The following is a 12,153-nucleotide window of genomic DNA, read 5'->3' as shown; positions in this document are numbered from 1 at the left end:
GGTGTTAAACTTTGAACTCCTCCGAAACGGCTTGACCGATTCTCATGAAATTTTGAGTGCATATTGGGTAGGTCTGAGAATCGGACAACTTCTATTTTTCATCCCCCTAAATGTTAAGGGTGGTCCACACAATTTTTTTTTAATTTTTTGAGATTTTTTTTTAATTTGTTTGATTATGAGTCAGCATTAAAAAATACATACAACTTCAAATTTTCATATCGATATTAATATCGGCAATACAACGTTTGCTGGGTCAGCTAGTACATTTATAAATTAAATACATTGTACAACTTAAATGACGTTAATTATTGTTTCGGTTTGACAGAAAGAGTTTGATGCATTAGGACATTACAAGATTTGCAACATAATTTAACTTTTGCAGCGCGTCTTTGCTGCAAAGAAGCTGCAAAGCGTCTGAAATTACTTCTTGTTCTTCTGTTGTTGGCGTATTAGGCGTATTTAACGGGATGACGAATCGTATTAAGCGTTAAGAAATGTATGAAAACATCTCTTAATTTGCCTCTGGATTTGCGTACAATGACGTATTAAGCGGGTTCTACTGTGTTAATAATAACTGACCACTTAAAAATTACGTATGTAATTTTCTTTTCTGCATTTTTGGAAACAATAATTATGTTACTTGAAGTAATATTAACCGAACGGTTAGATTTAAAGTGATTTGAAAAAATAACAATCATCCGACGTATTCTATCATACACTGTAATATTAATTTATTTTGAGAACTGCTAGTTATATTTATTAAGAGAAAAACGGTTACAACTAGAGTGAATTTTCGGTATTCAAAGTAAATTTAGGCCTTAAGTTATGCCGGCGAATCGGCGTGAACCGGTTTCAATCTGTACACGGCCCTTTGTATTTACTATCTTCATGTGCCGTACAAACTGCGTCTTTCTTATTCCAGTTCATTTTCCTTGATAACAAATAACAATTTATGTATACATAGTTAGCACGTAAGCATTAGTGCGTGTTGGCACGTTTGTCGATGTTGAAAAGTAATAATAGCAAACAGGAAAATTGTATAAAATGACTCGAGTGAGCGAGTCCATTGAAAATATCGTAAAATTTTGTTTTTTTTAGAATATGCATGATGACAGAATCAAATAATGAACATAAAACGAAAGGATTCTAAAGAAATACTCGTATTTGATATAAATATTGAGTTTTAAATAATATTAAACGATAACATGTTAGTTAAAACATAATGACGTCACACCTCATTAACTATCACTGCTTCTTCTGAAGTTACACTCACTTCTGAAGTGTGCCATCGGCCGCCATGACACTTACGAGCATTTTCGCAGGTAATCGAAAGTAGATTGTTTAAAAGGCAGCTATTTATGTTACAGCATAATTTCGTGCTGAAATAAAGTTGTTTTTGAAAATGGTACATGTCCACCGACCGATGGCTATCGTTCTGTATTACATTAATACTAATTGTATTTAGTAAATATTTGATATTAACGCGGAATTTGAATATGTTTTATAAATACTAATAATTGGCCTTCTTTGTTCTGCGGCTTATACTTGAACTCTAATCGCTAAAATATGCGATGATTGTCACAAACACATACTAGATAAAAATATACTAATTCGATAAATAAAATAAATATGTAGCAAAATGTTTGGTCCTGTAAACACAAAAACACTGGCAATTGATTTCGTGTGCGTGACATGCTTATATACGAGTACCGGTACGCAATAGAGCGAATCGGTACGACCGTCCGCGTCGCCGCGCGGGTAGGAGGGTGACGCCGCACCACCCGATACCGCTCCCCATTGTATATTGAGTAGACTCACTATAGGAAATAGTATAGTTGTTACACTGTGTATCAATGGTGAATGAAAGGTTTATCTTCTATTTCATTCGCATCGTCACACACATCTTATCTCTTTCTTTCATTACCTACACAAATAAAATTTGAAAACAAAATCTTTTATGAACGATCGAGTGACGTATCGTTAGTTAAATCTTGTATGCTTTGTTTTCAACTCAAACACAAGCCACAACCTGAGTCACTCGAACGGTTGGCTCAGTTGGTACAGCACTCGCAAGGAACGCGAGAGGCCGCGGGTTCGAGTCCCGCATCGTTCATAAAATTTTGTTTTCAAATTTTATTTGTGTAATTAATCCCAGAAGTGAGGGTTGTCACTTTAAAACATAACAAATTTGTACCGAAAATGTGCTTTATTGTTTGGTCTTTTTGAAGGCGATGGTGGCGTGCTATCCCGGCTCCGGCAGCCACTACGTGAAGCACGTGGACAACCCTAACAAGGATGGCCGCTGTATCACCGCCATCTATTATCTGAATCTCGACTGGGACGTCAAGCGGTGCGGGGGATTGCTCAGGTACGTAAAACTTGACAAATATACATTACTACATAGTTCACGGAGGGGAGGATGTTGGCGATAAATTCAAATTCAAATATTTTAATTTTTTATTGAAAATTGGACTCAAAATAATTTAATGAACGTCAAAAACTACCACCCATTCAAAATAGACAAAATAGGCTTTCTTTTATAAAAATATGGATTACAATGTAATATCGCACAATAAACATTTATAATTAAAGAGCCTGAGGGTGTTCGCATTCCCAGTCTGTGGTGTCATTAAGAAAATCGTTTATGCTATACTAAACTTTCCCACACAACCGTTTTTTAACAATTCTTTTAAATTTCGTAACACATTTCTTTTGTACATTTTCTGGAATCGTTTTGTGGAAGTATGTACATCGCCCAATAAAAGACTTACTAACTCGACTTAGCCGAGTAGTAGGCATAACAAGTTTATGTTTGTTCCTCGTGCTAACATTATGAATGTCATAGTTTAGCAGGACTGATCGTCGTGGGGATCTTTGGTGAGGCCTTTGTCCATCAGTGGACGTCTACCAGCTGATGATGATGATTATGATCAGAGGAACTTCAGAAACCGCGTTAAAGGGTGTACGCGTTCTGTTATTTATTCGTATCTGATGCTAGGTGTCGTGTATTGTATTTAATGTCAATCTCAGCTCAATGATACCAATTGGTGTTACAGGGTGTTCCCAGAAGGCACGAACCAGGTGGCGGACATAGCTCCTATATTTGACCGAATGTTGTTCTTCTGGTCAGACAGACGGAACCCGCACGAGGTGCAACCAGCTCACGATACCAGGTAATATAATATTTTAAATTTAATAATATAGTAATAATCTTACGCCTGTCTCTCAGAGGTATATCAGATTTTCTTCTTGAGGTTTACCACGAATTAATTTGAAAACAACATTTATGAACAATGCGGGACTCGAACCAACCAACTCTCGCGTTCCGTGCGAGCGCTCTTCAACTGAGCCAACCGTTCGAGTGACGTATCGTCATATAATCTTGTATGCTTTGTTCAACTCTCAGGTTGTGGGTTCATCTAAAGGATCTACTTTACAGTTGATAACCCGCTCAACCCCAATATTTGCATATTAGGAAATTGACTTGAGATGTCGCCTTATGTTTTTAAAGTGATAACCCTCACTGTTAGGATTAATACACAAATAAAATTTGGGTTCGAGTCCCGCATCGTTCATAGAATTTTGTTTTCAAATTTTATTTGTGTATTAATCACTTTAAAAACATAACAAATTTATTATTATTCAGATACGCGATCACCCTCTGGTACTTCGATGCTCAGGAGAGAGAAGAGGCTCTACGTAATTACAGTAAGTTTGTTATCATGTTATGTATAAGTTGACGTGTGGCTGAAAAACTAAATAATTCGTCGTTACCTCCTATACGTTCTATACGACCTCTTAAGTGGTTGTGAATGGTTTTTTCAATGGTGCCCATGTCGTACCGTCCTTCAACACAGCACAAGACAATTACTTGCCACAGTTTGATTTTTTTTTATGGAAAAGGAGGAAAAGCGTGCGTACGGGTCACCTGGTGTTAAGTGATCACCGCCCATATTCTCTTGCAACATCAGAGCAATCACAGGAGCGTTGCCCGCCTTTTAAGGTGGGTACGCGGCGGAAGGTGTACGCGCTTTTTTTGAAACACCGCACAAGTAAGTTCATTCCACAGCTTTGTAGAACGTGGAAGAAAGCTCCTTGAAAACCGCACTGTGGAGGACCGCCACACATCCGGATTATGGGGATGATATCCTAACTTGTGACGTGTCGTGCGAAGGTGAAATTTAGGCGTAGAAATCAGGTGAATCAGCTCTTCGAAACACTCCCCGTGATAAATGCGGTCGAAGACACTCAATCAAGAGACGTCTCTACGCAACGCCAAGTGATCCAGCCGTGGTCGCCGTCAAGATATGTGGATCCAGCTACGTGGAAGAGTTTTTTTTATATAAGAGGGGGCCGATGGACAAGGACTCACGTGGTGGGTACGGGTGAGGCCACCACCCATGGACACCCAAGATGTGCTTCGCCGGCCTTAAAGTTAAGAGTATTCCCTAACGTCCATAAGCCAATCGGTTCGGGAAAACTGCACAACAAACAACAACAAGTTCCTAAAAAATCTCACTGTAGAAGAAGGTGGACACATCCAGATGGTGATGTGTGTAGGATTGTGGAATTCGGCGACAGGAATTAGTTCATACATCTTCTTTTTTATGATAATAAGGCGCGAGACTAGCAGGACGTTCAGATTGATGGTAATTGATACGCCTTGCCCATTACAATGCAGTGCCGCTCAGGATTCTTAAAAAATCTAAAAATTCTGAGCGGCACTACAAATGTGTTGGTCAACTTGAGACACAAGATATTAAGTCTCATTTGCCCAGTAATTTCACTAGCTACGGCGCCCTTCAGACCGAAACACATTACTGCTTCACGGCAGAAATAGGCGCCGTTGTGGTACCCATAATCTAGCCGGCTTCCTGTGCAAAGGAGCCTCCCATTGGTAAATTCTAATCTTCATTTTAACTTCTCAAAATTAACTGGTTATTTTTCGAAGCATGTACCTAAATATTTATGAAATAATGCGTAATTTAACTACATTTTAAATTTTTTATTGATGATTAATTTATTCATTGAAATGTTCTTCAATTTTCAGAACGTGTTCAGCCGTCTTCAAGCAAGTGATGGTTGCTATGAGGGTCTGTAGCCCACGCCTGACGCATACTTAGCAGTGTCCACGAACTACGTAGGTTGTGTTGGTTCCGTTCTAGTTGAGAACAGTGAAATAATAAACTATATCACTTGTGTAAATATTAGTGCAGTGAATGTATGGGACGTGACAACGATTTGTATAAGACAGAGATTAATGTAAACTGTAATAGAAAGTAATGTATTGAGGTCATCGAGACAAGATAAAGACTATAAAACAAATAGGGATTCGGAACATTTTTAATAAAATTTCATTATTATCATATCAGCCAGAAGATGTTCACTGGTGGACAAAAGCCTCCCCCAAAGATATCCACGACGACGCAAAGTATTCTGGCGATCTTGACCAGATCATCGGGCCTTCTTGTGGGAGGCCTACTAACACTATTCTTCCGGTACGTGGTCGCCATTCGAGGACTTGCCACAACGACCATCTGTCCATCGAATTATGTGCCCTGCCCACTGCCACATATACATACATACATTTAAAAAAAAATTAATAAAACCAATTCAAGTATTCTTGTGATGATATCGTCTGCCCATTAGAATGCAGTGCCGTTCAGGATTCTAGAAATATCAAAATGGTGAGTGCTATCGCAACTGTGCTCGTCACTTCAAGACATAAGATGTTAAGCATCATTAGCCCAGTAATTTCACTAGCTACGGCGTCCTTTAAATCGAAATTCAAAAATGTTTGCATATTACTGCTCGGCGGTAGAAAAACCACAGTACAAGTAATGGAACAGTAGCGTAACTCAGCGGTCTCTTTGACATTTATAACTACGTCTGGGCAGATCGCTAGGGTTGGTACATACAATAAGATTGACGATGCGGACGGCGCGGTGTAGTTAATTTAAATTGGATAACGAAAGTCGCGGCAAAAAATAATAGTTTTGTCTCTCCAAGATTGCTTAGCGGCCGTGTATATCGTGTGTATGTGTGCGTGCGGGCACTTTTAGTATGAAGTTAGAGTACTGTTCTATTAACTGTATTGTAACCTTACCAAGGCATCCTGTGCAAATCTGACTTCCATTGGTACAATCATTATAATTCAATATAAATACACTAAAATTCTATTAAAAAATCAGATTAAAACATAAAACAACAAAACAAGCATGAATGTATTACTCCGAATGCATTCTGAATGTCAACTCTTCTAATGACAGCTCCCCTGTACCATAACCAAATGTGACTGTCGCTCACCTTGCCTTGACGTTACTGGTAAATGTCATTGTTTACATTTTTTATCTTCTCTCGGTGGCCTTATTGTAATATATGATCCTAAAATTAAATATAAATCTATTTAAACTAAGATAATTTGTATATACCTGCATCAACGAATTAGTCATCGTGCAGTTAAATTTTATTTGGTGTTTCTTTACATCCCGTTTTAAATTACATTTCAGAAATTTAGTTACAAACTGAACGTCTAAGACTGGGATAGAAATAGGTCAAAGTAGTAATTTGTATGCTTGTTAGGAGTCGTATTATAAAGTTGGATCGCATAAATATCCGACTTCAAGATGCGGACAGTCCCCGCACGTTGAGATGGGGTCGGGCCACCATTTTAGTGACGTCACATACATTGACTTAACAGCTCACCTATATTATCCACTCGCTCTTTGGTTGATAGTTGTCAGATCTTTGATATTGTAACTACATAACTGGCAATGGTTTTAAATAGGTTATTCTTCGATTTTTTTTAATATGTTCTAAAATTATCGTAAAGATTCGATAGCCAAGTGGTATTTTTAATTCCTCAAAATAATTCCACACAAAAAAAAATTGTCTTAATAACATACAAAGAACCGTCAAAATCTGTGCAGCACAATTGCTGCACAGATTTTGACGTTTCTTATAGATTTTACTAATAATAAAAATGACCTTTCATAGTCCGTATCGTTGGTGTGTTGCTAAACAACAAATTGTTTCTGCTACTGTGACGTCACAAAATGGTGGTCGGCGTTTTCGGTCACGTGACAAAATAGTATGATTTTTTATAAAAATATAATGAATTCTCATGTTTTCAACATACTTTCATAATTTAATTTTGATAGTTGAACTTGACCTATTTTCTCCGTTTATACTGAGACACCATAGATATGCGTAATTAGAATTTATTAATCAATTATTTAAAGGCCAGTTTTTATGTAAGCCATTAACTTATTTAATATTAATAACATTGTTGTTATTAAATTCATATTTATCATATTAAGGTATTACATCGATAAACTATCATCATATTATCATATTGTTAACCAGCCTAGCGAAACTCTAAGAAAAAAGCGATTCACTCGATTGTATGAAACGTGCAGTCATTGATAGCTTGACAGATGACGGCTATAATCTTGTAAAACACGGAGATAGCCGAAATCCACTATGTTTTAAGTAACTGTTCGCTTTCAAACTCAGCCGGATTATACGCCATACTGTAATTACTACTATTACAAACTAATGTCAAATCACTGCACGTTTCATACTAAACTTCAATTTTTACTTTTTCTTTTTCCCGCCTCTTATTACGTAGTATTTACATCCTCTTCGGTGTTATTGTATATTTCTTCTAAAGCTACTTTGAGTGCTGTTCTTCTTTTATCACAAGTATTTAAAACTTAAAGGTTATTTATTGGGTTCAGTTCGGTTATTTCAAATTAACAACTTTTGTATGTTTGTATTGATCAAGCAATATCTATTGTTTAATGTAGCAAAAAGCGTAAAAAGTAGAGTCGGTTAAATGACGTCCATATTAGTAATATGTTCCAGATAAAAATTTTTGACTACCCTCATTGCTTCCAAAGGGGCCATCCATATATTGAGGGAGGGAGGGGGTCGATGACGCGTTGACATTGTGGGCAGCCACCAAATTTGTGACATATTACAGCACTAAATTTGAACTACATCCCTACTAAAGAATAACAGTGCAGCTTATGCTGATAAAAAAAATTGCGTGCGTACAAAGTACACATGTCAGAAGTGAAACCTGCATTGTTCATGAACCTCTAAACTGCATATGAAGTCCTGGTATATGTTGCTAGGATGACACATGATTTCAACCGCTATGAAAGACATTACTATCACCGCTAACATTTTTATGTTCTCCTGGTGTCTATGAGTTAGAGTATATTGAGGTATACTTGCGTCATATATAAGACAATCTCTTCTTAACTATGATCGCCTGGTACCAAAACACTGTATAATGCTTCCTATCTCATTTTCTCCAACTAAATCTTATGAATTTATGTCCCTTTTTACTGTCTTGTTTCATCGACTCGAATCACAACGATGCTATAGAAGTTTCCACTCCACAAAGTGAAGTGGAGTCTAAACACACTGCTGTTTTATCTTCATAAATTTCTGAATGTAAAATTGTAAAATATGTGATATCACACTAGGTAAGGCAGGGCCTCACAACTGTGACCAGTTATGACACGGACAGGTGAGAGAAGTCAAATAACGGGTTGCACTTAAACACTAACCTTGTTCATTTTTGAATATTTTGGAATGGTTAGGGTATAATTCCGCACGAATTGCTTTATTTATCAGTATGAAAGTACTAGCATTTATGTGGTTAAATACAATATTCATTTATTGCGCTATCGTACACAAAAATGACACTTTATATTACGTAAAAAATTTAACACTTCAGAACTTTTACAATTAATTTACATTAACAAGTTGATCCCTCAGAAAAATCAACTTTCATCCATAATTTTAACGACTGTCTTACGAATTTTCGATCAGGTCACGTGTCCTGACGCGAGTTTAACATTTTCTACACATCCCAAGAAAAGTGCTCAACGCCGCTAAAGAAGTTTTCACTTTAAAAATCATGAAGTCGAGCAACGCAATTTATAGATGGCCCTAAGGATGTTTTATTGAACCGGCTGACCGAAAGTGTACTTTGATCGTTTAATTCTATTATTGTAAATATGCTTAAATAATACTAATTGTTGTAAATACTATATTGAATAGTATTGTACATGTACTTCTCTTTCCATCTATTGTCTTTTTTCTCTCTCTCTCTCTCTCTCTCTCTCTCTCTCTCCTATATCAATTTTGATACAGTTTTAATAGTTGTATGAGTTGCGAAATATGTACAGTTTTTATTGTAATGATACTATACAGGTGGTTTTTTGATAAGGGTGGTGATGGCCGTGTCGGAAATTACGAGACTTAGAGGAAAGTCGTAAAAAGAGTCATGCCCTCGATTTATAAGAATATAACTGTATATTTAGTTTTTTTAAATTTCTTGAATTTTGTCGAAACTCGACCCGAATGATTTTTGTCAAAAAAAATATACCCTGAATTATTCAACCAATGGACTCTGTTGCTGATGAGAGTTAAACTTTGGAAAGATATGTATCGAGGGCATGACTCCTTTAACGACTTTTCTCTAAGTCGCGTAGTTTCCGACTTGGCCCTTCCCAAAAAGCCACCCTGTATAAGTGTGATTTATTAAATGTTAAAAATATTAATTTAATTGAATATTTGAGGGATCACCTAATAATGGTAGCTGGTCATCGTCCTTTACATATTCCAGGATAAAGTATTATTTTAATTATCCACAGAGTACGCGTTTTAAAGAAAATTCTAATTATTAATATTCTAACGTTCATTCCTTAGATAATTTATACGTCTGTGTAGTCTCTTGCTGTTAGACAACTGATAAAAACAGGCTGGGAATATTACTTTAGTGTGCGTTACAAGCACTTGCACTTGCGATTTGTATGTCACTTTGTGTTAGTGTGCGTGCATTGCTCAACATAGAGGCTAAATCTAAACTCATTTTTTTTTTCGACATTTTCATAGCTGTCATAGTCTATCTAGGCAAATAAATGATCTAAGCTTTATTCCATATTGAAGCTATTAATTGAGATACTATTCTTAAAGTGTAAAGAAATTTATAAAAGCTTTGATGGCGCAATATTAGAATCGTTGACCGGCACCACGAGGCTCCTGGTTCGATTCCCGCCACGTACCAATTTATTTTCGGTTTTCAAATTAATATGTACGTTAATTCAACGATTTATAAGGTCGGCAACGCTCTTGTGATTCCTCTGTTATAAGAATATGAGACGCGGTGATCACCTACCATCAGGTGACCCTTATGTATGCTCGTTTGCCCTCCTATTCCATAAAAAAAAGTATGAACATGGCGCAATGTACAATACCATTTAAATTACGATACGTTTGTACTCCTTTCATTAAAAAGTGATTTAACAAAATTTGCTGAAATAGTTAGCCAAATCTTAGAAGATGATCGAGATAAATAAAATAAAAGTCATAGCCCATCAGATCAAATTTTCAAAATCAAAATTGAATGTCCACATTTTCTGTTTTTACTATTTAAATACTTATCATTCGTTATACCCAAATAATGTGCTGTTTCGTTGAATTTGTATTATAACATTAGTTACAGATATGTATATACAGGTTATATTATAAATTATGTAAATTATATTTTATACAGTAGCTAGGTAGTGTTATAAGTGATAATATTTATCAGCATTGTATAAAATTGTTGGATGTCTTTGTTTGAGAAACGAGGTTTATTTTTCTGTCAAATTCTAACGATGTTTTTTGTGAATAACTGATATTACATTTTAATTATTTATTTTGTAGTTTTATTTTGATATACACAGGGAGAGAAGATGCCTATTGGTAGACTGGTATGACATAAAAAAAAATTATAATTATTATTATTTGGAAAGGCTAGCTGTCCCATAACACCGCGGCCAAGAATGTACTATTGCGTTCGCCACTCATACTATAGCTCGTTATCAAACGATAAACTCAAATGTCAAATACTGAACGACTTACGGCCGTTCCCAATATACTATCTACAGATAGAGATAAATTACTACCTTCGACTGTCAGTACTTAGCTGTCAATAATCTGAAGCTGTCCCGATATAGCCGATAAGTCAATCTTATCGCCTTATATTGGGACGCGTGAATAGCAATGTCCATACAAACTTCTATCGCTGGTAAGCTATACGTCGTCCCATTACTACATTTGCAATACTATGATTACATTAAATTAAATCTATAAGAAAAAAGCAATTCATTCGATTGTATGAAACGTACAGAAGTACGCAGTGATAGAAGATAGCTGAAATCCACTACGTTTTAAGTAAGCAGATTATACTTCGTCGCAAATCACCATACGATAATTACAACTATGTATTTCAAACTTATGTCAAATGACTGCACGTTTCATACCAAACTAAATTTAAATTTTTACTTAAGCAGTCCCGCTTTTATTACTGAGTATATACATAGGCTGATCTGCTGACAGAAGTAGCTGCCAGCACATGGGTTTTTAGTAGCTAGCGTAGATAGTACTCTGTACATTATCCGCGCCTCTGCCACCCACGGGCCAAGTGTCTCGACACCAATTAATTAATTTAAAAAAACAACAAGTTATTGGGTACGGTCGATGTATTAATCCACACACACTGTAAATAAATAAAGGTATAATTCTCGCATTATATTACAAATTATAAATGTGAAATGAAGACACGAACATATGTTAGGGATGAAAACGTCAATTAAACTTGATACTTTGGAGAAATAAGGCTGTCAACTGTCAGAGCATAAATGTCACAAGTAGTTTAGCCTTCCTAGATCCCGGCTAGATTATGGGTACCGCGACGGTGCCTTCTTCAGCAATGAAGTAGTAACATGTAAGTTTTAATGTGTTTCGGCTTGAAGGGTGCGGTAGCTATTGAAATTACTGGGCAAATGAGACTTAACATCTTATGTCTCAAGGTGACGAGCGCAATTGCAGTGCCGCTCAGAATTGTTCGGTTTATCAAGGATCCTGAGCGGCACTGTATTGTAATGGGCAGGGTAATTACCATCAGCTGAACGTCCTGTTCGTCTCGTCCCTTATTGTCATAAAAAGCCATTTATTTTACCAGACAGAAGAGCTCACTGAGTACCTTGATTAACATTTAGTCTGACCTCAAATGTTTTACTTGTTCTTAAAGGGTCTGAGCACTCTTGAAGATAGATACACTGCGTTACAGATGTCAGTTATACCGTTATG

General features: G+C 36.4%; 2 protein-coding genes across 2 annotated transcripts in view; one reads left to right on the top strand and one right to left on the bottom strand.

Moving 5' to 3' along the window:
• LOC126966148 (egl nine homolog 1) overlaps positions 1 to 10,717 on the top strand; it is a 31,330-nt gene extending 20,613 nt beyond the window's left edge. The window contains exons 4-7 of the mRNA XM_050810092.1: positions 2,229 to 2,368; positions 3,057 to 3,173; positions 3,647 to 3,708; positions 5,051 to 10,717. Of these exons, the coding sequence (XP_050666049.1) occupies positions 2,229 to 2,368; positions 3,057 to 3,173; positions 3,647 to 3,708; positions 5,051 to 5,079 (348 nt within the window). The 3' untranslated portion in view covers positions 5,080 to 10,717. The remainder of the gene's footprint in view (positions 1 to 2,228; positions 2,369 to 3,056; positions 3,174 to 3,646; positions 3,709 to 5,050) is intronic.
• LOC126966158 (tryptophan--tRNA ligase, cytoplasmic) overlaps positions 1 to 12,153 on the bottom strand; it is a 373,239-nt gene that overhangs the window by 357,989 nt on the left and 3,097 nt on the right. The gene's annotated exons all lie outside the window — the stretch shown is intronic.

This window comes from Leptidea sinapis, chromosome 9 (assembly GCF_905404315.1).
Source record: "Leptidea sinapis chromosome 9, ilLepSina1.1, whole genome shotgun sequence".
NCBI lineage: Eukaryota > Metazoa > Arthropoda > Insecta > Lepidoptera > Pieridae > Leptidea > Leptidea sinapis.
Note: the sequence above shows the minus strand (reverse complement) of the source record. Positions and strands in the feature narration are given on the sequence as shown.